General features: G+C 41.2%; 1 protein-coding gene across 3 annotated transcripts; it reads left to right on the top strand.

The window, feature by feature from the left end:
- The first annotated feature begins 37 nt into the window (after positions 1-37).
- LOC148119263 (E3 ubiquitin-protein ligase TRIM31-like) lies at positions 38-16,849 on the top strand. Of its 3 annotated transcripts, none has more exons than XM_087898656.1 (9): positions 38-104; positions 263-735; positions 1,158-1,253; positions 3,592-3,822; positions 6,498-6,520; positions 10,740-10,855; positions 12,041-12,115; positions 12,581-12,622; positions 15,550-16,849. In XM_087898656.1, exons 2-9 carry the CDS (start codon positions 325-327, stop codon positions 16,068-16,070), a joined length of 1,515 nt encoding a protein of 504 aa, XP_087754782.1. In that variant the 5' UTR covers positions 38-104; positions 263-324; the 3' UTR covers positions 16,071-16,849. The 3 variants fall into 3 exon arrangements, with proteins under 3 accessions (XP_087754782.1, XP_087754781.1, XP_087754780.1); XM_087898655.1 differs by having other exon boundaries at positions 43-104; positions 207-735; XM_087898654.1 differs by lacking the exon at positions 38-104 and having other exon boundaries at positions 118-735.
- Positions 16,850-27,865: the final 11,016 nt, after the last annotated feature.

The raw sequence follows: 27,865 nt of genomic DNA, 5'->3' as shown, positions 1-27,865 counted from the left end.
ACAACTGCTTTGTAAACATAATCAGTTCAAGGTCCAGGAAGCGTTGCTCTACGTTACAGGAAACAGAAACTCACAGTATCTGTTTCCTCCTGAGAGACAGTGAGGTAGGACTGACTGCTTTCTTCTCTTCACAATATTCCCCATTTAAGTTTTCCACTCTTCTGTTATTCATTTATTTAATCCCCTCTTCATTTGTTTTTCTCTAGTCTTCCAATTGAGAGGCTCTTTAGCCTCTGCTTCCTGTTTCATTTTCTCTTCCCAGTACTGGCACCTGCCTCGGACTTCTGGGCTTTCACATTATCAAATTAGCCTTGCTGCTCCATCATGGCAAGCCGAAAACGGGCCAGCAAACTACTGGAGGATATGACCTGCCCCATCTGCATGGAAATTCTACAGAATCCTGTCACCATTGACTGCGGGCACAACTTCTGCCTGCAATGCATCAATCAGGTTGGGAAAACTAAAGAAATCCTCCATTGTCCGCTCTGCCAACTCCCTGTGAATAAGAATGCGTTCAGACCCAATAAGCTGTTGGCTAGTCTTGCAGAGAATATACAGGCTATGGATCCTGCTGAGTTCCAACCAGAAGAAGAGCCAAGATGTCAGAAGCACAAGGAAAAGTATCATTACTTCTGTGAGGAGGATGGAGAGTTCCTCTGCTTGCTGTGTCGTGACTCCAGGGACCACAAAACCCACCAAGTTACCTTGGTAAAGGAGGCTGCCAAGAACTACAAGGTGGGCACCTGCCTCCTTCTCTGTCCCCAGCTCAGCAAAGTAGAATTCCCTGGGGATGTGGGAGCTGCTGCCTGTTCCATCTGGCTGGCACCGACTGCTGCATTCTTAATACTTGAGTTAGCAGTTTGCAGCTGGGCCCAGTGAGCTCAAAGGGCCAGGTTCTGGGGAATACCAATCTGTAAACAAGGCAAGAAGAATAATCAGAATAGTACTTTAGGGGCAGGGGAGATAATTCAGGACTAAAGGCACTTGCCACCAAGTCTGAGGACTTGACTTTGACCCTCAGGATCACATAATGCAAAGAGAAAATTGGTTTGATCCCTGAGAAAAAAAGGGGGCTGCTAATAATGACATCAGTACTCTGGGGTGTCCTCCCTGCCTCCCTAGAGGCAGAACCTGACTGAAGCATCCTCTCACCACAGGTGCAGATTGAGACACAGCTCTGGGATTTGGGACCAAAGGACAAGGAAATAATTAAAAAGAAAACGGAAGGTGAAGGAGCAATCCAGGTGTTCAGGGTAAGAAATATTCGTTCCAAACACTTCTGAGGAAGTTCAGCATCTCTGTTGAGGAAATGTCTGAGCACTTCTTATACACCAGGCTGGAAAAGTCCTGCTGACAAGATGGCAAGGGTAGAGCAGAGGGTGTGGTGCCTGAGCCATGCTTCTCAGCTGTACTCACCTACCAGCCTGGGTGCTGCTCCAGTGAACCAGAAGGGCTTCTGCTCCTCCACCCACAGCAAACATTGTAAGGACCACACACACACACTGGCCCTCTCTCTCTCTCTCTCTCTCTCTCTCTCTCTCTCTCTCTCACACACACACACACACACACACACACACACACACACACACACACACACACACTGGCTCACACAAGCCCCTTTTCACTAGAGACTGATTACACAGTAAGAAAATACAAGATAATCTGACACCACCAAATGTCTCCACCTGATTTTGATTTGGTTTACTTTTTTAAAAGTGGTTTGCACTACCTTTATGTGTATGTGTCTGTGTGAGTGAAAGTCATGTTTGCAAATTTTAGCAGAACCGAGAAGAACTGGAAATATAGATATTTGTGAGCTGTTCTTCATAGGTGCTGGAAGAGCAGTAAGCATTCTTAACCCCTGCATCATCTCTTCAGGTCCATCCATGCAAATTCAGTATGAAGGCAGTTAAACTGAGAAGAGTTCTCTCTCTCTCTTTCTTTCTCTGTCTTTTCTCTCTTTCCTCCTCCTCTCTCTTTTTCTTTATTTATTTATGTCCTTCCCCACTGACTTTTAAGAATCTTTTATTGACTTGTTTTTAGATTTAATTTTATGTGAATGAATGCCTTGCCTCCATGTATGTTCGTATACCAGGTGCATGTATGGTACCCATGGAGATCAGAAGAGGGCGCTGGATCCCTGAAACTGGAGTTAGGATGGTTGTGAGCAACCATGTGTGTTCTGGGAATTGAATCTGAGTCCTTTGCAAGAACAACAAAGTACCTTACTGAGCCATATCTCCAGCTCCTAGACACAGTATCTTATGTAACACAAACTAGAAATTGTTATACAGAAAAGGATAGACTTGATCTTCTGACCCTTTTGTCTTTCCCCCAGTGCTGGAATTGCAGGGCTATACCTGAAATGGATTAATTAAAATTGCTGCGGATCCCCTAGTAGCTAATGTGGCGGAAATGCTGCAGGTCACCTAGCAGTGTCAGGCATCGCATTATGGTGGCAGGCAGGGGGCAGTGGGTCCTAAAAACAGCCAGGCCCAGGCAGGGACAGCATAGACCACATGCAGATCCTAGGCGGCCAGCCATGTGGTAGCAGCAGGTGAGAGACAAAGGGACAGGCATGCCATGCAGACTGGGGTTGGATATTTATTAGTGGGTTGTGGAAGTATGAGAGGCTCTATAGCCTCTGCTTCCTGTTTCATATTCTCTTCCCAGTACTGGCACCTGCCTCGGACTTCTGGGCTTTCACATATCAAATTAGCTTTGCTGCTCCATCATGGCAAGCCTAAAGGGGCAGAAGGAGAAGAGGAGAGAGAGAGAGAGAGAGCTGGGAGACAGAGGCTGCCTCTTCAAAGGGAGACAGAAAAGGAAGAGACTCAGGCTGCAAGCAGAAAGGAACATGTGCCTCCTTAGCAGACTGGGGGGAAGGGAGCAGGCGTGGCTTGTCTCTTAAAGAGACAGAACAGATCATTACAATACCAGCATGCCCAGACTATGCAGTGCTGAGAATGGGATCCAGGACTACATACATGCTAAGCAAGCACTCTCTCAACTGAACTACAACCTTATCCTGGGTTTTTGATGGTGGTGTTGTTTGTGTGTTGAGAGAGTGGCTCAAATAGTCCAGGCTGGCCTGGAATGGAGGCTGGCCTTGGCTTCCTAAATCTCCTGTCTGCACTTCCCAAGTGCTAAGATTTCTTAGTTGTGTCTCTGGCTGATGTCCTAGAAGGTTAAAAAAAAAAAAGTCATTGAGCCTAAATCTTTGAACACAGGAAGTGATTTGATCTCCTTTCCCCTCCCCCTTTCCCACAGGTACACAGTAGCAAGCTGTTCTATACGGGTCTCAGAATAATCCTTATATACTCCTAAAGAATGAATGGTTCCAGATTGTGCATGCCTTGATTCCAGCACTTAGGAGGCAGAGACAGGTGGATCTCAATGAATACAAAACCAACCTGTTGCTCTTAGTGAGTTCTTGGCTAGCCAGGACTATATAGTTAAACTTTGCCTATAATTAGTTAATTTATTGATTGATGGTTGATTGATTTAAAAAGTGAATGATGGGCTTAAAGGAAGACTGGAGGATCCTCTCTCATTCCTTCTTCATCTCTGCATCCCCTCCCTTACCCACAGGCCCAGGTACATCTAGAGAAACTAAAGATCCTTGAGGAATTCAAACGTGTGCGCCAGAGACTGGAAGAGGAAGAGAGATTCCTCCTGTCCAGGCTGAGCTGGCTGGAGCAGGAAGGAGTCAACCAGTTAGAAGAGTATGTCACTGACACAGAGGGACAGCTGACCACCCTCAGAGAGCTCACAGGGTCCCTGAAAAATAGGCTACAAGCACCATCTATGGAGCTACTGGAGGTCAGTGCATTGGGAACGAACTCTCTCTCTCTCCCTCTCTCTCTCTCTCTCTCTCTCTCTCTCTCTCTCTCCTAGAGATACTTGAGAATGGGTATGATACTGTGTCCTAACAGCTCCTAATATCTGACTCCTCCATGTCCTTTGTCCTCTAAAATGAAATTTTGAGAAACTCAAATCACTCCTTGAAAGGACATAAATGTCAGATACTTTCCTTTCTTTGGCTGAGGCTGGACCTTTTGATAAAGGTCCTTCCTGTCAGATTTTAAAGGGAAGCCTGTTGCTCCCCACAAGGCTCCATTTGTATTGTCTCCGACATAATGTACTGTTCCTCTCTCTTCCACCAAGAATCAGTGCTCACTGAGCCCTTTCTCCTAATAAGCCTCGTGTATTAACTGTGGTTGCTTTATTACTTTTTATTGCCTTCCTGAACTAATCCACCAACTACCACCCTTCTTCACCTAATTCAACTGTTCTCAACCTGTGGTTCTTGATCCCTCTGGGGGATCAGCTGACCCTTTCACAGGGGCCATCAAAAACCACTGGAAAATATCAGATACATACATTCCAATTCATAAGAGTAGCAAATTTACAGTTATGATGTAGCAACGAAAACAACTCTATGGTTGGAGGTCACCACAACATAAGGAACTGTATTAAGACAGGTTGAGAACCACTGATCTAACCAAAGCGCCTCTTATAACTCAGAACACTGAAGCAAGAGGATTGTTGCTATTCCAAGGCTAACATGAACAAAGATCAAGACACTATCTCAAACAGCTGGGCGTGGTGTCTCACCTCTGTAATTCTAGCACTCCTGAGGTAGGAGGCTTCCCTGGACCACTAGAGTTCAAGGCCAGCCTGGAAACACACACACACACACACACACACACACACACACAGTGTGTGTGTGTGTGTGTGTGTGAGAGAGAGAGAGAGAGAGAGAGAGAGAGAGAGAGAGAGAGAGAGAGAGACATGAAAGAGAAGAAGGGAGGGGAAAAAAAGAAAGAGAGCCATAAAAAAAATCTAGAGTTTTTTAATCTTGTTCTTTGATGCAAGATCTCATACAGCCAAGGAAGCCTGACAGTGTTAGGACAAAGGTTTAATTGTAATGTAGGACACATACGTTACTTAAAAGCATCTCTCAGACTTATTGTGCAAAGGCACCTGCCACCAATCCAAGACCCACATGGTGGAAGTACAGGGCCAATTCCCACAGGTTTTTCCCTGACCTCCTTCTGTAACTCCAGATCCAGCAGATCTGATCACTCTGGCCTTGTAGGGTACCTCCATTCTCATTTACATGCCCACACACAGACACACATATATACATGGTTTAAAAATAATAAAAATAGGGCTGGAGAGATGGCTCATTGGTTAAGAACACTGTCTGCTCTTTCAGAGGTCCTGAGTTCAATTTCCAGCAAGCACATGGCAGCTCACAACCATCTTTAATGGAATCCGATACCCTCTTTTGGCATGTAGGCATATGAGCAGACAGAGCATTCATACATTAAATATAAACTTAAAATAAAAAATATTTTTCAGGTTATTCTAAAAAATTAATAAACCTTAACAATAAAACACAATATAAAGGACTGTATTTCGATCTATATTTCTAGTAGTAACATTAAAAAGAAAAAAAAAGACTCAGGCATAGTGGTACACCCTTAATCCCAGCACTTGGGTGACATAGGTGAGCTCAAAGTCAACCTGGTTCTCAAATGGAATTCCAGGCCAAGAAGGAAAAAAAAATCAGATAAAAGTAATTTTAATAAAAACACTTTCAACAATGTATTTAATTCAATATTCCAAATGTAATCATTTCAGCATCTTTAGACATATTTATGAGCTATTTTGTATTCGTAAGTGTTTTTGTTTTTTTAGTTCTGAGTCTTTGAATTCTTGTTTATTTTTCACATCTCAGTTTAGATGCTAAATCATCAATTGCTGAGATAAAATGTAATTAGTCCAATAAATCAATAAAGTTATACTTATAATGCTTCAATTTTTAAATTTAGATTTAAAATAGTAAAAATTAATTGGTGGGGAGGACTGAGGTGTTCGTGCATTCCTGTCCTCTCAGCACTCAGGAGTCAGGAGTCAGACACAGAAGAATCGGTAGTTCAGGACTGTTCTTGGCTACACAGAGAATTCGAGCCAGCCTGATATACATTAAACTGTCTCAGATAAAAACAAACAAACAAACAAAACCAAGAGGGAGGAATAATAGCACACCCAAGTGCCTGGACTAACACACCTGGTTTCTGTTTTGTTTTTGTTTTATTCTTTAAAGAACCATGAACAGCCATTTCACCTTTGTCCTAACACAGCCAAGTTGAACTCCCTGGTTCTATATCAGAGGCAACAGCCATCTCCCAAATGTCACTCTTTCTTCTCTCTCCACTCTGTTTCTCCTGAGGTTTAAACACTATCCCAACTATATCAGGAGTTTGGGGGGTAGCAGTTCAGAGTTGAATGGGGGGAGAGAAAAGAACAGGCAGGGACAGACAGACAGACAGACAGACAGACAGAGATAGCAGAGACAGAAAGACAGAGAGAGGAAAGAGAGGGTGGAAAACTGGAGCAGACTCACTCTGCCTCCAGCTGAATCTGAATCCATTCGTGGCACCTGTGACTCAGGCAAGCTCTGACATTGTTCTCTCTTTCTCTTCCAGGGCATCAAAGACATCTTGGGCAGGTATGATGGGCATCCCAAGTGCACTGTGCTTTCTGGTTCACTCATATATACAACATTCAAGATATATCCAAATATGTTCACATCCTCCAATAACTCAGCTATGAGCTCTTTTGACTGCAGGTAGGGAAGACCAAGCTGGCCACAGTAGCATGTGGTCTGCTGGGCACAGCTCTTTTCACCAACACCCAGCTTTAGAGCAGCTGCCTCCTCTCCCATATTCCTCTTGGTCAAGTGGGTAAACCCTGGGTTTCCTATTCTACCTCCCTACTCTCTATCCATTGTCTCTTTTCTGATCCATCTTCCATCTTCATTTCCATATTTTTATAGGTCTGATCTGTAGTAGGAAACTGCTTGCTTGTTTTCCTGCCTGCACAGACTTTCAAAATAATCACACAGTGATTTTATATTATTTAAATCACCGCTTGGCCAACCACTTAAGTGGTTTGCTAACTAGCTTTTACATCTAGTATTAACCCATTTCCAGTATTTTATATTTTGCCATGAGGCTTGCTGCCTACCAGCAAGGTTCGACATGTCTGTCTCTGGTGGCAGCTCCATGGTTTCTCTTTGATTTTGCCTCCATTCTCCCAGCATTAAGTTTAGTTTTCCCAAAGTAGCTCTATCCTGCCCTGTCAACTGGCCGAGGAAGTTTCTTTATTCACCAATGGTATTCACAACATAAAGATGAGATTCCCACATCATCTCCCCTTTTCTGTTTAAATAAAAAGGAAGTTTTTAACTTTAACATACAATTACATATAACAAAACATGTATCAAGCAAGGATTATAGTTACAATATTTATAGCTACTTTATTTTTATCATAACTAAGGAATACTATATCTATAACTATCTATTCTTCAACTCTATCAAAGACTCCAAAAGGAGATAATATTACCTAAGTAAACAGGAAGTGCATTGTAAGCAACTTCCAAAGCTCTCGACTTGACAGAGACATCTAGCTGCCTATACAGTCACCCAAAGTTCTTTTGTACCATTGGGGCATCCATCTTCAGCCTGCAGGCCCATAGTATCCAGCAGACTTTTTCATGAAGTAGGAAATGTCAAAGGCAGTTTCGGCTATATTGGCAGTTTGCCAGTCACTTTCTTCTGTGTCCTGCAGAATGTCTAGCAGACCCTTACATGGAGCAGGAACCCCGAAGGATTGTCTCATGTATACGCAAATTCAACAGTAACTTCTCTGTGGGACCTGCATGTGTAGTTCATGCAGAATAGAATCAAGTCAAGGCAAGAGCAAATTCTTGTCCAAATATCTAACCAATGACATAAGGAAACTTTTCAATGCCCATCTTCCTCTTGAAGTAATTGGTGCTTTTAGGAGCAAATGTGTCTCATTGTTATGAAAAGTTAAATTCTTAAAACATTTTAAATGCCATATTCTGAAGGTCTTTGAAAGATTTGAAGAATACCTATCTAACTAAAATATATCTCTCTATATATAATTAACATGACTACAAGCTTGACAATTATAGATAATTATTTCTTTACCTATATTTCTTAATTATACATTATATTTTTAAATGAGCTGCACAAACACAATACCTTAATCAAAAACAGAAACATACATATAACAAATTGGTCTTAAGATAATATCAATAAACCAAGATCCATACCAATGCAAATTTCTATAGCATATTCATCTTTAAATGTAAAGAACATTTATAAATAATATTTGGTAATTTCAGCATAGTTCTTTCCAAATTGCTTCCTGCTTTTTGTTGGGCAAAGTATTTTGGGGGTTCTTGTGGAAATTTTTCAGGTGGTCCATAAAACCACAATCACCTGGAAACAATCCACAGGTTCTCATCCTCTGTGGAAACAAAAGAAGAACATCTTTTCCAAAGAAACAAATCCCTTAGACCCAAATTCTAAAGTCAAGATACCTTTATGTTGGCTTAACTTAACAGTTCATACAGTGAAATGTGTCTCTGTACTGCTGTGGAAACACATTCTGCTCCTTCGGCCAATAGCCTTTAAGATACGAACCCAATTTGGCATGATCTCTTATAGTTTAAAAAGCAGCAGGAACCGTGAGCCCACTCTCTTGCTTCTGGCTCCCATACTGGCTGCTAGACTCTGTTTCCTGTTTGTGCTCAGAGGACAGTTTATGATGATGATCTGTAAGTTTTTCCCCTTAGATAAATAACCCTTTTTTAACCAATAATTCTGGACTGGTGTGGGATTGTTTTACAGCATCACAGTCCTTAGCTCCTTCATGGTCAAAAAAATTCATAAATCACAATAATATACATAATCCAGACTCTATGTGTATATTCCATCTTTTGTGTCTTGTTTTCTTACTCTATTACTTTTTAATATTCATTTTATTAAATTAATTTATTTTATTCAATTAATCCTTTAATCTGAGACAATCTATTTAAAGACTTTCTTTTATTGTCTTTTATAAGCCATCTACTTTCTTTTATAACTCTCTCTACTCTTTTTTTTCTCTCTCCCTAGGCTACCTACATTTTTTAAACACACTGTGTCCCATTTAGAGGTCTTTTATGTCTGAATCTCTTCTTATTGCCTATCTTCAATCCTTTGCTAAACAGAACAAATTTTTAAATTGCTAAGCACTTCTTAAGAACCTAAGAGGCAGCATTGCTAGGACAAACAAGGCCCCACCTGCTTGCTCCACCTAATAAAACATGGTGGAAGTCCCTCACTGCCTCTGAGATTGTGGGTGGAAGCCATGCTCACCACCTCAACTCTGATAACCACTTGGCCCATGCTCCACCAGGTAACTTGCAGTTTGCTGTCTACAAACTCCATTTAAATGCTTGGCCTCCTGAAAGAGCCAGAATTTGTGCTGGCAGCATGACCCAGAAAGCTGCCATTTCAAAACTGCATGGATTTTTTTTTATGCTACGGCTAAATCTGCAAGACCTCTCTTAAAGGAGCTGCGGCATGCCATTAGCAAAATGCTGACTACCAAGAAGTCATGCTTAACTCTGTTCTTTTGTGTCTAAAATAGTAACATGAGGGCCTGCTTGTTGGGGTTTCTTTCCTGCCTGGTCCCCACAGTTGTTAGGTCCCAAATAATCACAAAGAATGTCTACATAAGTTATAAAACTGATTGGCTTCTTAACTCAGGCTTCATATTAGCTCTTATAACTTCTATTAACCCATTATTCTACTATATGTTAGCCACGTGGCTCCAGACATTTTTCAGCGGGGCTGGTCACATCTTGCCTCTTCCGTGGTCTGGGCAAGACTGCAGAGAAGAGCTTCCTTTTTCCCAGAATACTCCTGTTCTCATTGCCCCGCCTCTACTTCCTGTCTGGTTGTCCCACCTATACTTCCTGCCTGGCTACTGGTCAATCGACATTTATTTAAAGCATAATTGACAGAATACGGAATTGTTTTACACCATAAAATTACTTTATAATCTTTCTTGGGTTTTAAGTGGGTTAAACAGGCACTGGCTGGAGCAGCATTTGTTGTATTGAGACTGCTTGTTTGTTCTCAGCTGCTCAGACTCCTAAAATAATCACACAGAAGAACAGTCTTTTCTTTCCCAGCTGCACTCTGCTCCCACATTCCTTTTGGTCAAGGAGGTGAACCCTGGGTTTCCTACTCTACCTCCCTACACCCTGTCCCTTCTCTCTTCTCTGGTCCATCTCCCATCTTCATTTCTATATTTTCTTAGGTCTGACCTCATTCAGCCCTGCATGCCTGCCCTGGCGCCCTTGCTGTGGGACAACGGTCTTATATCCTGCAAAGTTTTATCAGTTGTAGTAGTTTACTAAAATGCTAATTGGCCAGTAGCCAGGCAGGAAGAAGTAGAGGCAGGGCAACCAGTACAGGAGGATTCTGGGAAGAAGAAGGGCACACTCTGCAGTCTTCACCCAGACACAGAGGAAGCAAGATGAAAATGTCTTGCTGATAAAAGGTACTAAGCCACGTGGCTAATACAGACAAAAATTATGATTTAATGTAAGTTTTAAGAGTTAATAAGAAGTCTGAGCTAATAGGCCAACCAGTTTATGATTAATATAGACATCTCTGTGTTTCTTTGGGACTGAAAATATACAGGAACAGGCAGGAGAGAAACCTCTGTCAATACCCCCTGACACTAAGCTCCCTGACTCTAGACTGTATTTATCACTCTGCCTCCTCACCAGGAACCATCTTCCAGAATCTTCCTGTATACAATCTATCCCCAAACTTACTACTCAGATCAACATATCTTCACAGGAGTAAAGAATTTAAATTTTACAACCCAACCCCAGTTCCTTTGAACCTGAAGAAAAAAATGAGTGAAGCAAAAGCAAGACACGAGTCCATCACAGAAACCCTGAAGAAATTAACAGGTAAGATGTGACTGCCATTTCCTGTCCTTACCTGCATCGGGATTCTTTCCATCGCCCCAGATACTGCCTGACATCTCTGGTACAGCCCCAGAGCCTTTCAGAACCCAGGCTGAATGCTGAGTACCTTCAGAGAACCATTATGCAGAAATCCCTCATGCTGTGCTGTATCAGGTTTAGTGCTGAGGACTTCGTGCTTGCTTGACAAGCACTCTGCAATCTGAGCTACATCTCCAGAGTCAAAGCACCTCTTACCTCAGAAATTTTCCTAGTTTACTAGGTGGTGAACATGGGACTAGAAGTATGTTCCCAATTTGGTTGTTGCTTATCACATGTACCCCTGGGCACCAAAACACAGCATTCACACATAGTGTGGTAAAGAATACACATTGGCTCTGAAAGACCTAATATTGAAATAGAGCATAAAATATAGCAATGAAAACAAAAACAAACAGAAATATTGTCCAGGGGAGTCTCTTATGGAAGACCGCAGTGATCTTCTGAGTAACTGAGTCTCCACCAACGAGCTCTGTGCCCAGGAAGCACTCAACCTTTAATGGACATGCTGAAATGGCAGTGTGTTTTAACATTCTGAGCTAAAGAACATATTATTTAAATTCATTTCATTCATTTTTTAATAAGTTTTACTTATTTTATTTCTATGGGTGTTTTGTATGCATGTAATGTGCATGTGCCTGGTGTCCATGGAGGTCAGAAGAGGGTGCCAGATGCCCTGGATCTGGAGTTTCAATGAATGCTGAGAACTGAACTGGGTCCCTGGTGCTGTTAACCACTGAGACCTCTTTCCAGCTCCCTTTTCCTTTCCTTTTGAGACATGGAACTCACTATGTACTGTGGACTAAAAGTTGTCAGCCTCCTGTGTCAGCTTCCTGAGTGTCAGCATGCCCTTGTCCTTTATGGTTTCAAAATAATATAGAGAAAAGTCCGAATTCAGTGGCTTATGCTTGTGACTCCTAATACTTCTGTTCTGGCCTGAGCTGTACTGGAGAGCCACTTCAGGGAGACCCTAGAGCAGCTCTCCCTGTTGGCTGCCTTCTTGGTCCGCTGAGACTATGAGAGAAATCCCAGTACCACCTCTTCCCACATCAGCAATCAGTGCCTCACTGTGTGTTCCTTGTTGCTTGCTTAACCTCTGTGGACTCCCCATCTCCTTCTCTCTCCTCACAGACAACCTGAAGACTGAAGGGAAGGAAGATAAAAGCGCATTCCTGAACAGCCTGGATAAAAAGGACAAGGAGAACTGTAAGTGTGTGCATACACTGCTGTTTGGGGAAAGTGAAGAATACAAAATCTCTCTTCAATGGGATATTGTGGATGGAAGGTACAGTGTGTGTGTGTGAACACCAATGAAGAACAAGCTTATGGAATTCTTCTATTATTTTACATTTATGTAATCATAGTGACACCCCCACTAATTAAGAAATGTTCATAATGAATGAAAATTTACAGATTTATTTCTTCATTGCACAAGGCTCAGGTACAGGCAGCTCAGTCTGTAGCTGGAGCTGACCTAACAGGCCTAGTTAGCTCAGCAAAGCTGAGGAGTTGAGACCCACAGGGACAATACCTGTAATGATGTCATTTGATAAGTTCAGCTTTGAGGGTAGTCAGGATAAAAGCCAGGATCAGATGCTCATCCCCAATATAACTTTTAATTCATTACCACTTGTTATTAACCCAAAATTTGTTTTCTCTCTCAAATCTTAGGGCTCCTGTTCCAGAAGAATAACTCAGAGTTGCCCACCTCAGGTAGGATTCCTGCTTGGCACAAGGGTCTTCCTGTAGGGAAGCAAGGGTCCTCTAGGTGTGCAGGTCAAAGTGTTCTGTTCATTCCCAGCTCTGATACAGCAGAGGAAAGTTAGAAACCAGACCCTCGGAGAGCTACCTAGCATGCAGAACACCCTGATTGCTCCCAGCTCCCCTGAGAATACAGGAACAAAAAAAGATTGGAAAGATGAGTAAGGCTTCCCACAGGAGAGACCGAGAAGGGATGTGTAATGGTACAGACATCAGAGGCCAGAGAGGGGTAGACTTAGAATGAGGGCCTGGCTTCTCTCTTCTGCTTCCCAAGCTAAACTTTCCCTGGGAAAGACCTAACCCTCAACATGGGACCCCTAATGTGCAGGTGTACCCTGCTGCTTGGTCTTTGACTCTCCTGCTGCCTCTGGAGCTCAGCAGAACCTAATGCTCAGCCCTATTCCTTCCCCTTCCACCTCAAGGCCTCTTTTGTGGGACAGCACCCCCCCACCTTCAACACTGCTCAAGAGCAAAACTGGGCCCCTTACTCCATGCTCCTAGAGGAGGAGCTGGCTGTGAGCTGGGCTCTGTGCACACTGACAGCCTCAGAGTTGTGGGCTGCATATCCCTGCATGTTGCCCTTTCCTTCTCACTCCCCCACCCACTTTGGTTTTTCCCTTTAAAATATTTCTTTTCTTGGTTATTGTTGTGTATGTATACTTATGCACAATGGGGTTGGGAAGATTGTTTTGTGAATACTGTTCTCTTCTTACATGAGGTTTTTTATGTGAGTTTTGGGCTTAGGCAGCAGCATTTGTATCTGTACCTGCCAAGCCATCTCACCTGTCTTTTATCAATTCTTTTTTCTTTTCCCTCTAGCTGGTGAGTGCGCATATGTGCACATGTGTGTGTGCACGTGTGTATGTGATGTATGTGTTCGTGCATGTATGTGTTGTATGTGTACGTGCCTTTGTGTGTGTGGTGTGTGTGTGCGTGTGGTATATGTGTGTTCCTGTGTGTGTGGTTTGCATGTGTGGTGTGAGTGGTGTGTGTGTGCATGTGTGGTATGTGTGGTGAGTGCGTGTGTGGTCTGTGTGGTGTGTGTGCGTGCAGGGTGTTTGTTTCCATGTGATGTGGGGGGGGGGTGTGGTGTGTATGTGTGTTTGGTGTGGTGTGTGTATGTGTGTGCAGGTGTGTCTGGTGTGTGTGTGTGGTGTGGTGTGTGTGTGTGCATGTGTACTCACGGAGGCTAGACTTAAAAATCTTTCACACTCTTCTTTAGTTTCATATACAAAATCTCTCACTAACCTCAAGCTCAGTAGATATAATGGGCTGTCTTACTACTGAGGCCCATGCCCATCCAGCCATCCCTGCTACTCAGCACCAGGGTTACAAGTGTGCTAGGGCCACACCCAGATTTTATCCTTGGATGCTGGGGATCACGACTCATGTCCTCATGCCTACACTGCCAAAGCACCTCCCCAGTTCTTTGTTTTTTTGTTTGTTTGTTTGCTTTTGATACAGAATCTCATGTAGCCCAGACTACTTTTGAACTCATGGTAGTTCTCCTGTCTCAGCTTCCCAAGTGCTGGAATTAGAGGTTTATGCACCACCGTGCCTGGCAAGGAGCACCTCCAACAAAACAGAAGACAAGCCCCCATGGTGGTTATTCTCACCCAGTGCTGCTCTTCCCCTAATTGTTTTGACTCTGATGCCCCTGGTATATCATAGAATTTCCTATCAGTCTTCCTCTATGGTCGTTGTCCCCACCCACCTATCCCCCAGTAATACAACAGTAATAGCCTGGTCTGGAGAGCAGAAATGGGTAAGATCTGCGTGGATCATCTCCCTAGCCTACCCCAGTGACCCTGACCACATGCTTTAATGCATACTTCCACATCCACCATCTCTCCCCAACCCCCATACACAGAGAGAACTATCATTGCAGCAAAGGCAACACCAAATGAGGAGCTAAAATGTCCCCACTTAATAAACCTTAGCAAGCTGGGACCACTGAAGCTCTAACCTTTGAATAGGACAGATAAAGAATAGCTTTGATAAACAGCCATTCATTGTCTGAGCCACAATACGAGGGTGGGGGTAGATCAAGTGTCTCCAAATATCCACTTCATCCAGTCCTCCTGTGTTTGAGGGATTCCATTTTATCATGTGCACTCATGTGTGCACACATGTGTCTATGTGTGGAAGTCAAAGGATGACTTGGGGAAGTCAGCCTCACACCATGTGGGCTTCTGGACTGAAATCACGTGTCAGGCTTGGGACCACATGCCTTGTAAGCTGACACACCTCCTGGCTCCAGAAACTCAGTTTTAGAAAGTCAGGATAGTGGTGATCCCAGTTTAGAAAATAAGGCTGAACCTTGACCTCTCATAGTTGCCCCAATTATTTGCCATATGAGAACCAGGAAATGTGGAAATGGAGGAGACATGTCTTCATTGTTAAAAGATCCAAATTGTCCAGGGTATTATGACCTTAGTTCAAAGCCTCTGTTCGAAATGATTCTACTACCACGTGGACTGGGGGAGCTTCACTCTGCACCCACAGAAGAGAACCTCATAAAATTAGGGGCTAAGTTTGAGGCCTGGGGATAGAGAGTAGGCAGAGGTACTGGAGAGAGGGGTATAGGGAGCATGGGCATGGTATACCATATCTATAATTCCAGCACAAGGGAGGTGCAGTTTGAAAGATGAGAAGTTCAAGATCGTCCTTAGCTACACAGAAAATTTCAGCCTTCTTTGGGTTATATGAGACCCCCTTCTCAGAAAACCAAAAGAAATAGGCAGGAGTCTTCTCTGAGGACAGGAATTGGAATTTGAAAAAGAAATTCTCCCAACTACCTATATGAGACGCTCAAAAGCAGGGTGCTGGATGACTTGGTCTGAAACTATCCCTCTTCATTTTTCTTTATCTTCCCACAGTACCTATGACTCTGGACTCGACCTCAGCTAACCCAAACCTCACCTTTTCTCACGATCTAAAGGAAGCAAGTTTGGACCTCGTTGACAGCACATTGAATACACAGGCAAAACCTCGACAATTCTATCCTTTCTACTGTGTAAGGGGCTCCCAAGGCCTCTCCTCAGGCTATAGGGTGTGGGAGGTGGAAATCCAGGGACCCCCAGGCAGGGTTGGCATAGTGGGAGTGGCTGCTGCATTGCCCCAGGGGTCCCAGATTCAGAACTCTGGGCCAAGCTGCTTGTGGGCACTGCGCATTTCGTCCTCTGGATGTCAGCCAATCACCAACTGCAGTGCCCAGGAGAATCTCCTAATCAGTCTTAGGAAAGTCGGTGTCTACGTGGATTATGACCGTGGAGATATTGTCTTCTATGATGCCATCACTAACAAACACATCTACACCTTCCAAACTTCATTTGACAGACAGGTCTTTCCCTTTTTTGGGCTCCAAACTGCCGGCAGCTCTATCACCCTGAGCCCCTAGGACTGCTCCAATGTGGTTCCCTCAGTGTCTTCCCCACTTATCCCTCATGAATAAATGAGATGCAAGTGGCAGAAATGAAGCTTGGCCCTGCTTGGGCATATTACACACCCCACACACATTGTACACCCTACACACCCTACACATACTACACACCCCACACACTCTAACACCCTACACATACTTCTTCCTGTGAATAAAGAAGACAGTGGAATCTCCAAATACTAACCACAAGACTTTTCATTGCTGAACTTCATAAAAGGACACAACTGGACATGGCCAAACTTCAGCAACAGCCCATTGGAAAATATCTGGCCACTCCCTGCTTGAGATGCAAGTCCAAGACACTGCCCAGCACCCTGCCTTCCCCTTTCTCTACTTCACTACCTGCAACTCCTATGACTCTGAACTTGAGGACACGACTCTCGCTTTTTCCTGAAGTCTGAGAACCAGAGGCTACATGAAGAATCAGCCAGATCTGTGCCAGTTTGTAGACAGGGCAGTCTTCAATCAGGGCTGTAACCTTATGAGAATTCAAAGCAATGTTGTCACCTTCAACAACGCTCCATACAACTTAAAAACAAAATTGTAAACCACCGTTCATGTTGATTTAAATTTCTAATTTTGTCTTAGGCCACATCCATAGTCATCCTTGGCCTCCATTGATGCTCCAGACTCAGGCAGGTTACTACTGGAATAGGTTGATCGTCGGGAAAGAGGGGGTGTGTAGAACCACACATAGAGCATACTACATTTCACAATTAAAATTTTAATTTATTTTACATTTCTGGTGTGTGTGTGTGTGTGTGTGTGTGTGTGTGTGTGTGTGTGTGCGTGTGTGTACCCACATGTCATGGTCTCCCCAGAAGGTAGAAAAATGACTTTTGAGTGTCAATTCCCCTATCTTCCTTATGGGATCCAGGATAGATCTTAGCTCATAGACTTGGTGCAAATGTCTTATGGATGAGTCATCTCACTGTCTCCATTTCCCATTCTAGAAAGAAGACTGTACATAGATATATTTGTTAACTTATTCTCACTTGGGTTCATGTTGCCCACCCTGGCTTTGAACCCTGTATGTTGCGGGAACTGGGCAGAACAGAAATCTCAGTCAACAAATGGTGCCCACATAGACAACTGCATCCACATAAAGCTTGAGAGAGCTAGGGAAGTAATTCTAGACAAAAAAGAATAGGGTTAAGCACAGCTTGTTGATAGAAGCATTTTTTCAGGTGGGTTCTGTTTGCTAGAGGCAAATGCGTCTCATTTAAGAGAGGCTTCCTGACTCAGCTTTAGCTGTAAAACCTTGCAGCTGTTTTAAGAGGCCCTGCCATGAAATGGTGCTGATGAAAGCTGGCCGCATGAGTGAATTTCAGCCAATTTCATAGCCAAACATACACAGAGAAACCCTGTCTCCAAAGCCAAAAATTGAAAATAAAAGCAATAGAGGTTAAAATAAAGCCACATAAAGATGAAAAATATACAGAGAGTTTGGATATTGTATGTTATTATGTTTTCTTTGAATTGTTTGAATGCTGAGGAAGGAATAACAGCTGCTAAAAGATATTTGTTTATAAATATGCCAAATTAATCCAGGATAGCTATTTTGAAAATACCTTGACTTCAAAATTGAAGTCAAAAGATATGTTACACTGGAGAAGAGGTTTTGCTTTTATTTCCACAGAAAATGAGAGGGTGTGGATTTATTCTTGGTTAATAAAAAATCAGATTTGATCAAGGAAGACCACCTGAGAAATCTCCAGTAGGAACACATGGCCCAGATGTCTGAGTTCTACATTCAGAACAGATTTAAGATTGCTGCCTAAGATGATAAAGCCTCACAGGATACTTCAGTCAGGACTTCATCATAATTCTAAATTTTCTTTTTTTTTCCTTTTTTTATTGATGTTTATTGAGCTCAACATTTTTTTTGCTCTTTTCCCTCCCTCTTTCCTCCCCCCTTCAACCCTTCCACAAGGTCCCCATGCTCCCAATTTACTCAGGAGATCTTGTCTTTTACTAATTTCTACTTCCCATGTAGATTAGATCTATGTAAATCTCTCTTGGTGTCTGCATTGTTGTCTAGTTCTCTGGGATTGTGGTTTGTAGGCTGTTTTTCTATGTTGTACCAGCTTGCATTCCAACTAGCAATGCAGAAGTGTTCTGTAACATGAGGGCCGACTTGTTGGGGTTTCTGTCCTGCCTGGTACCCCACAACAAGCAAGTCCCAAAGAAAATCACACAGAGATCTCCATAAGTTATAAAACTGATTGGCCCATTAGCTCAGGCTACTTATTAGCTCTTGTAGCTTATATTAACCCATTATTCTTATCTATTTTAGCTACATGGCTCAATACCTTTTCCAGTAGGGCAGGTCACATCCTGCTTCTTCGGTGTCTAGACAGGAGTCCGGGGGGAGCTTCCTGCTTCCCAGAATGTTCCTGTTCTCTTTGCTCCACCCACTTCTTCTTTCTGTCTGGTTGACTCACCTATACTTCCTGCCTGGCCAATCAGCGTTTATTTAAAATATGATTGATAGAATACAGACAATTATCCCATACCACTTCCCCTCCCTTTTTTTAACAAAGGAAAATATCCATAGTCCATTTGTTGGGAATGTGGGCATAGTATTCCAGGCTACTTCCAGCTGGTTGGGGGCACTGATAATCCTATGGGGACCTAAAGAAAATTTAGAATTATAATTAAGTCCTGACTGGAGTATTCTGTGAGTCTTGATCATCTCAGGCAAAAGTCTTGAATCTGTTCTATATGCGGAATTCAGACATCTGGGCCATCTGTTCCTGTCAGAGATTTCTCAGGTGGTCTTCCTTGATCAAACTGGATTTTTCTTATCTCAGAATAAATCCACAGTGAGAGCAATGGGCTTCCTTCTTTCCAGCATTCTCCTGTTCTCATTGCCCCTCCTCTACTTCCTGTCTGGTTGACCCACCTATACTTCCTGCCTAGCCAATCAGCATTTTTTAAAAATATGATTGAAAATATACAGACAATTCTCCTGCACCAGTGTTCCCTTTTCCCCACAACCTCTCCAGCATAAGTTGTCATCAGTGTTTTTGATCTTGGCCATCTTACAGGTGTAAGATGGAATCTCAGAATTGTTTTGATTTGCGTTTCTCTGATGACTAAGGATGTTGAACATTTCCTTAAGTATCTTTCAGCCATTTTAGATTCCTCTGTTGAGAGTTCTCTGTTTAGGTCTGTACTCTAATTTTTATTGGATTATTTGTTGTTTTGATGACCAATTTCTTGAGTTCCTTGTATATTTTGGAGATCAGACTTCTGGCTGATGTGGGGTTGGTGAAGACCTTTTCCCATTCTGTAGGTAGTCATATTTTCTTGGTGACTAAGTCCTTTGCTTCACAGAAGGTTTTCAGTTTCAAGAGGTCCCATTTCTTAATTGTTTCTCTCAGTATCTGATCCACTGGGTTTATATTTAGGAAATAATCTTCTGTGCCAATACATTCAAGTGTACTTCCCACTTTCTCATCTATAAGATTCAGTGTGGCTGGCTTTATGTTGAGGTCTTTGATCCATTTGGACTTGAGTTTTGTGCATGGTAATAGATACAGAGGTATTTCCATTCTTCTACATGTTGATATCCAGTTATGCAGGCACCATTTGTTAAATATGCTTTCTTTTATTCCATTTGATATTTTTTTACTTCTTTGTCAAAAATCAGGTATTCAAAGATGTGTGCATTGATATCCGGGATTTCTATTCAGTTTCATTTGTCCTCCTGTATGTTCTTATGCCAGTACAAGGCTGTTTTCAGTACTGTAGCTCTGTAGTAGAGTTTGAAGTCCAGGATTGTGATGCCTCCAGAAGTTGTTTTACTGTAGAGGATTGTTTTTGGCTATCCTAGGTTTTTTTCTTTTTCCATATGAAGTTGAATACTGTTCTTTCGATGCCTTTGAAGAATTTTGCTGGGATTTTGATGGATATTGTATTGAATCTGTGTATTGCTTTTAGTAAAATTGTCATTTTTAATATGTTATTTCTACCTACCCAAGAGCATGGGAGAGCTTTCCACTTTTCAGTGTTTTCTTCAACTTCTTTCTTCAAAGATTTAAAGTTCTTATCATACAAGTCTTCCACTTGTTTGGTTAGAGTTATTCCAAGATATTTTATGCTATTTGTGACTATTGTGAAGAGTGATGCTTCTCTGATTTCTTTCTCAGCCCATTTATCATCTGTGTATAGGAGGGCTACTGATTTTTTTTTTTTAGTTAATCTTGTATCTTGAGACATTACTGAAACTGTTTATGAGTTGTAGACGTTCCTTAGTAGAATTTTGGGGGTTGCTTATGTAAACCATCACATCATCAGCAAATAGGGAGACTTTAACTATTTCTTTTCTTATTTGTATCCCTTTGATCTCCCTTTGATGTCTTATTGCTCTAGCCAAGAACTATATTGAATAGGTATGGAGAGAGTGGACAACCTTCTCTTGTTCCTGATCTCAGTGGAATTGCTGGGAGTTTCTCTCCATTTAGTTTGATGTTGGCTGTTGGCTTGCTGTACATTGCCTTTATTATGTTTAGGTATGTTTATTATATCCCTGCTCTCTCCAAGACCTTTATTATGAAGGGATGTTGTATTTTGTCAAAAGCTCTTTCGGCATCTAATGAGATGATAATGCGGTTTGTATTTTTCAACTTGTTTATATGTTGGATTACATTGACAGATTTTTACATGTTGAACCATCCCTGCATGTGTGGAATAAAGCTGACATGATCATGGTGGATGATGGTTCTGATGAGTTCTTGGATTCGATTTGCCAGTATTTTATTTAGTATTTTTGCATCAATACTCATGAGTAAGATTGGTCTGTAATTCTCTTTCTTAGTAATGTCTTTATGTGGTTTGGGTATCAGGGTAATTGTAGCTTCATAAAAAGAATTTGGCAGTGTCCCTTCTGTTTCTATTATGTGGAACAATTTGAGGGTTATTGGTTGAAGGTGTAACTCACAAAAGAATCCCACACCAGTTTGGAATTATGATTAATAAAAGGGTTATTTATTTAAGGGGAAAACTTACAGATCACCGTCCTAGACAACAGCCCTCCACATGACCAGGAACAGTATAGCAGCCGGAAGCCAGAAGAAAGAGAGAGAGTGCATACCTACTGCTGCTTTTCTAAGCAAAAGAGAGCACTCCCAAGTGGTCTGGTATCTTAAAGGCTATTGGTTGAAGGAGCAGAAGGAACTCCCTCAACACCTCCCCCTTTTGTTTAAGTAATAGAGTTCCAAACCCAATATAAAACAATATACACTGAGAACAGATATCTAGTATAAGATTAGAATTACAATAAGCATAAACATTATTAAGCAAGGAACATATGCTAAATGTTTTAATAAATGAACTAGCCTAGAGTCTAAGTCTTGTATTGGAAATGGCTTGGCTAGATCATAAGAGGACGGTAACTATGACTATCTAATCTTCAACCACATCAAAGGCCTGAGAAGGGAGATAATATTACTTGAGCAGGCAGGAAGAATAATCAAATAGCTTCCAAAGTGTGCAATATATGATAGAGATAACTGGCTACCTGGGCAATCACACAAAGTCTCATTTACAATGTTGAAGCAACCAACTTTGGTTAAGGCCTAGAATAACTGACAGACCATTTTCAAAGGCAAGAAATTTTTCAAAACTGCCTTACCCTGTCTTGGCAAGATTTGATAGTCCTGTTTATCCATTTCTGGATACTATATATCTTGTCAGTGGCTGAAGCAGCATGGGCATTTCTTTGCCCAAAGGCCAGTTTTTGCCAAGAAGAAAACAGGTTCCAATTGGAGTGTCTTTGGTGTTCAACATTCTCTTGGGAATAGATCAGTGCTGCCAGGAGCAATCTTGTCTCATGTCAACAAAACCCTAAGTTATTTAAATGCCATGTTCTACAGATCCTTGAAGTGTTTAAAAATTACCTATCTAGACAGAATACAGTCTCTATATATCTAAAGAACCTAATTGATCTGACTCTATGTACAACAAACATGAACAACTATTGACCTATAATAATTAATACCTGTATAACTGAAAGACTAAAACTTGATGTCAGAATATTAAATAATCTGTAAAATAAATGCACAACAAATGAGGACAGAGACCTCAAAATGTAAACAATCTATAAGTAATTTGATCCGAGGTAGGAGTAATATATAATACAATATGAACATATATCCTAAAAGTTGTATCAATATACAAAATGTCCTAAACAGAGATAGAAACATGCATAGATACAATCTGACAAAATAACTTTGCATCAGTGTACAAATGTAAAGAAAAGTAATAGACATAATTTGAATTTATATCAATATACAAAAACTATACCAATGTAAATTATCCAAAAATAATAGTTCACAAGTATTCACTCTATACCCACTTTTACTATCTCCCTTTTTTAAAAAAACGTGGTTTTCACCCCAACCCTCTATCTAATACAAGTAATAATGAACCACCCATGAACAGTGATCCCAACACTATGGATAAACTTTTCTGGAATGGGGAGCATTGTCTTCTAAAACGGCTTCCCACAGTCATGGGGGTGATGTTCACTTAATGGGATCCTGCAAAAATTAAGTGGTGGTTAAGTTCGAAAATTACAGTCTAGTATAGCAGCAAACCATTTCTGAGCAGTTAATAGGATTTTTTCTCTTGCTTTTGTTTTGTTTTGTTTTGTTTTTCAAAGTTCTCATTTGAAGTTCTGGCCAGAATATGAGAAGGTGCACCATTTCAGCAGATGATACCCAAAACAAGTGGTCTTATTGTAGCGCTGTCTGTATCATGGCATCATCTCAACTAGGTAGAGTTGTTGCTGTGGGGCCACATCTTTTTCCTGGAAACTTCAAATAATATTGCAGGAAAAGAATCTATAGGAAAATCTATGTTCATCATGAAAAACTTAAACTCATTCATATAAACATACGTTCAATGAAGAATATGATATAAACAAAATAGGCAGGGAGAAAGTAAAATATTTCCTAAAGTCTTTCTTCTATCCCACACCAGATGGCTCCTGCTATGAGACAGAAACTCTGAATGTTCCTTTTAACAACAAAATTGAATTTAGAGAAGTACAGAGCCATTGTTCAACTCCAAAACCAGCTGTGTGTGTGTGTGCGCACGTGTGCTTGTAAATGTAAGTGTAAACAGTTCCTGGATTCATAAACCATATTCTGCTCCTTAGTGGGTAGATATTTTTTTCTGTCAGCATTCAAACATCCAAGATCTCTTAATTTTTTTGAAGATGAGTATTGTCCTGCAAAGACAAGAACAGAACCCTGCCCCCATCCTATATGCTTTTTTTACCATCCACTGTATGGATGGTACCTTATCACCTTATCACCATTGTGGATGAGATGTCATTTCTCCTTTTCAAGAGGTTGCTCCTCTTCAAACGAAATCTTTATTAATTTGATGGTATCCATAATTTTTATTTTCCTATGGAAACAAGAGCAAAACCCCTTTTCCAAAGTAATACATCTCCTGGTTTCCATTATGAGGTCAACACATCTTTGAAATATACTGGTTGATTCAATTCAGAAGTTCTTTCCATTATCCAATGCCTCTCTACTGCTGCTGTTCCTTTCTTATTAGCCTTAAGAAAATTAAAGATTAATAAAGTATTATGCAATCTATTTATGGAAGTGTTTTTGTTCTTTCCTGTTTGTTCAACACATTCTTTATAGTATGATTTAAACTTTCTATAACTGCCTGACCTGTAGGATTATTTGGTACACCTGTAATGTGCTTTATATTATAATAATAAAAAAAGTGTTTCGTTTTCTTAGATACATATGTTGGAATGGTGTCTGCCTTTATTTGTGCAGGTATACCCATGATGGCCATATCTTCCAATAAATGTGTGATTACTGAATCAGCCTTTTCTAAACTCAAGGCAGTTGCCCATTGAAAACCTAAATACGTGTCTATGGTGTTATGTACATATTTCAATTTTCCAAATTCTGTAAAGTAGAATACATCCATCTGACAGATTTCATTCCTTTGAGTACCCTCTGGGTTACTTCCTGCAAGCAATGGTGTTTGATTATAGAAAGAGAAAGTAGGGCATCTCTTTATAATCTCCTTAGCTTGTTGCCATGTAATAGAAAACTCTTTCTTGGGGGCTGGAGAGATGGCTCAGGGGTTAAGAGCATTGCCTGCTCTTCCAAAGGTCCTGAGTTCAATTCCCAGCAACCACATGGTGGCTCACAACCATCTGTAATGAGGTCTGGTGCCCTCTTCTGGCCTGCAGGCATACACACAGACAGAATACTGTATACATAATAAATAAATAAATAAATAAATATTTTTAAAAAAAAGAAAACTCTTTCTTTAAACCTTTGCTATTGATGTGATTTTTTTATGAATAAACAATGAAGTCAGTTCTGTATCATATATGGTATAAATTCAGCAGTTTCAATATGCAAGACAACTCTTTCTGCATATTGTGAATCAGTAACTATAATGAGAGGTTATTTAAAATCCCTTAGTACCATAAGAATAGCATATAATTCTGCCTTCTGGACAGAATTATAAGGGCTTTGTTCCACCTTACTTAATGCTTCTGACTTGTAACCTGCCTTCCCTAATTTATTTGCATCAGTATAAAATGTATGGGCTCCAGTTATTGGTGCATCATGTACAATTTGAGGAAGGATCCAAGAAGTTCTCTTTATAACGTTAAGTCTATCACTTTTGGGATAGTTGCTGTTAATTTTTCAAAAAAATTAGTAAAAGCCCTTTGCCATGGTTCATTGTTTTCCCATAACTTTTTTATTTCATCAGTAGTGAAAGGCACTATATTTCTGCTGGGTCTATGCCTGCTAGTTGATGAAGTCTCAATTTATCTTTTATAATTAATTCAGAGACTTTTTCCACATAAGTTTTTAATTTTTACTTGGTTTATGTGGTAAAAAGATCCATTCTAAGATAATATCATCCCTCTGCATTAAAATTCCTGTAGGAGAAATTCTGGAAAGCAATATGACTAGAATACAACCAAGATTTGGATTTACCTTATCCACATGTGCCTCCTGTAATTTTTCCTCAACCGCTGTCAATTCATTTTCTGCTTCAGTTGTTAATTCTCTGGGACTATTCAAATCTTTATTACCATCTAAGATTTTATTTAAATGAATTATTAGATCAGGTATTATCCAAACAGTTGATCATAGATGGAAAATGTCTCCTAACAATCTTTAAAAGTCATTAAGAGTCTGTAATCGGTCTCTCCTAATTTCTGCCTTTTGTGTTCTAATTTTCTGTAAATCTATTATGTAACCTAGGTAATTAACAGAATCTCCTCTTTGAATCTTTTCAGGAGCAATTGTAATCCCCATTTAGGCAAGACTTTCTTTACTTCCTCAAACATCTTTTCTAACGTGTCTATATTTGAATCAGATGACAAAATATCATCCATGTAATGGTAAGTTATAGACTTAGAAAACTACGAACTATTTTCAATGGCTGGCCTGTGTGGGAGTTCCTTCTGTTTATGTGTTGCTTTCATTGGTACCTCTGAAGGTTTATCAATTGTTTTGTGTTCTTATACAGCCTGAATGGCTGGTGTCCATCGTCTATAATCTAACATTTTCCTCAGAAACTTAAGTTTTTGAGCTGCAGCTATGTAAATCTGGATATTCCACTGCTGCAATAGGTCATGACCTCACAGATTCACTACAACATTGGCTATATACGGCCTTAGTCTTGCTATTTCACCTTCTGGCTCTTTGCATTCAACCCATCTCGTGCTTGTTTTACCCGAGATAAGGTTCCAATTCCCAGTGTTCTGCTCTAATGCCCTCATTGAGGATTCCAAGGTATGAAGTCTGTCCAGTAAAGATAATGTCTCATCCTTGGACATAATCTTCATAGCATACATATTACATAACTGTTGAGACATTTCATCAGTCAATCTTTCACACCCCTTTGACAGTGTCTGATTAATACATTCAACAGTGCAAATTCTCTCAAATAATGTTTCAGCACCCAATGTCATTGATTGGGTTTTATGTGCCAAATCATCTGTTTTCTTCTCCAGAGTGCTTAATCTTCCATTAAATGAAGTCATAATCTTCTTCATATTTCCAAACTCTTTCTTGAGAAACATGGTTTCAGTCTGTAATGACTGCACCATTTCTAAAAACGCCTCATTCTTAGCCGTATTGTCAAGCCATTTTTTAAGAAAAAAATATTGACAACAAAATTAATCCCCAGAATTAAGATTAATGATGTAGAAGGGACATCATATAAGTCTTGAAAAACCTCACTCATGCTGTAAGTAAAGAGGCTATTGGAACCTTGGACTGTTAGGTTGTCTAACATATTGTCCTTTTAAATTAGCAACTTATGATCTATATTTAGGATATTAAATCTTATCTATGGTTTAATTAGCTGGATTAGGTGCAATAACCATTACTTGCCAGTAGGTGTCATAGGTCACCTACAAAACTAACGCAGCAGGGCATAATGGTGCACGTGAGCTCACGTGGCAGGTCTGAAATCTTATTTTAGAGTGAAATGATGAATGACAAATCACAGACTGCGTGCTCTGCAGACGTCTCTAGAGCAGTGGAATAGGCAAATGCAAACAAATCATTAGTGAAGTGAGGCTGCAGAGTTGTGTGAACCTCTTTTGCTGACTGACAAGAAGCTTCATTCTTTCCCTCCTCCAGTGTGAGGTCCTAGAAAATTTTTAATTCTTTGGGGGCCAATTAGTCTGATAGCCAATGGAAAGGGTCCCGTGATTCTCTTTAAAGTAGCGGGTGTCCCACCAGCATCAAAGTCCCACTTGGAGGGAAAGAACCAAGAGCTAACAAAGAGAATCCAAGAAGGACCATCAGAGATCCAAAGTGTCAGTCATCACTGTACGTGTAAACTGATAAAATATCACAGGAGTATGTTTATAATTGTCAATACAATTTTTTTTAAAATCTGAATGATGGTGCTGGGGATGTAGTCAGCTGCAGAGTAGGTGTCCAGCACACATAAAGCCCTGGGTTCCACCCCCAGCATGGGCAGTCATGCTTGTAATCTCAAAACCTGGGAGGCAGAGGCAGGAGAATTAGAGGTCAAAAGTCATCCTCAGCTTCATCAAGAGTTCAAGGGAAGCGTGGGCTACATGAGACTCTGCCTCAACTGTGACTCCCCCCACTCTCCAAAAGAGAAAGAGATGCTGCTTGTTGTCAGGGTGACATAAATCCATTTCATTTGTTCACTGACACCTTTCACGTTTCTCTCATAGGACTGCAGGTTTCCGATGGAAGGCTTAAGGTACTCAACACTAGGCTAGCTTTAAAGGGTATGAAAGGATGGAAAGATATAACCCTGCTCCCCTGATGCAGAGTGGGCAACAGCCTTCAGAATGGGGGGCGGGGGTGTAGAACTGCCTAGGGCATCATTGAAGAACACTTTTGGGTGTGTGGATACAAATGTTTCCAGAGAGACTCAAATGAAGGGAGAAGACCTACACTCAAGTGGGTGCCATTGTTCCCTGAGCTGGGAACTCAGTCTAAAAGGGAAAGGGCTCTGGAGAAAGCCAGCTGGGCACCACTGGTATCTCAGTTTCATGACCCACCCAAGTGAGCTGCAGCCTCAGGCTGCTGCCGCCACAGCTTCCAGCCACTGCTGCCCCCTTGCTTTCTCCACCATGGACAGTAATGTCAAACTGTAAACCCAAATAAGCCCCTCCTCCCTGAGGTCACAACAACAAGAAGAGAAATAAATACCTAGTGGTACCCTGGGCACCGCCACTGTTGAAGCTGAGACCATTA

This window comes from Myodes glareolus, chromosome 18, assembly GCF_982192425.1.
Source record: "Myodes glareolus chromosome 18, mMyoGla1.1, whole genome shotgun sequence".
NCBI lineage: Eukaryota > Metazoa > Chordata > Mammalia > Rodentia > Cricetidae > Myodes > Myodes glareolus.
Note: the sequence above shows the minus strand (reverse complement) of the source record. Positions and strands in the feature narration are given on the sequence as shown.

Excerpts from the sequence above, each read along its gene's own strand:
- LOC148119263 (XM_087898656.1), top strand. The coding sequence starts at position 325 with ATGGCAAGCCGAAAACGGGCCAGCAAACTACTGGAGGATATGACCTGC. Across the intron at positions 1,254-3,591 it reads GAGCAATCCAGGTGTTCAGG|GCCCAGGTACATCTAGAGAA; the intron begins GTAAGAAATATT and ends CCTTACCCACAG. Across the intron at positions 12,623-15,549 it reads CTCAGAGTTGCCCACCTCAG|TACCTATGACTCTGGACTCG; the intron begins GTAGGATTCCTG and ends ATCTTCCCACAG.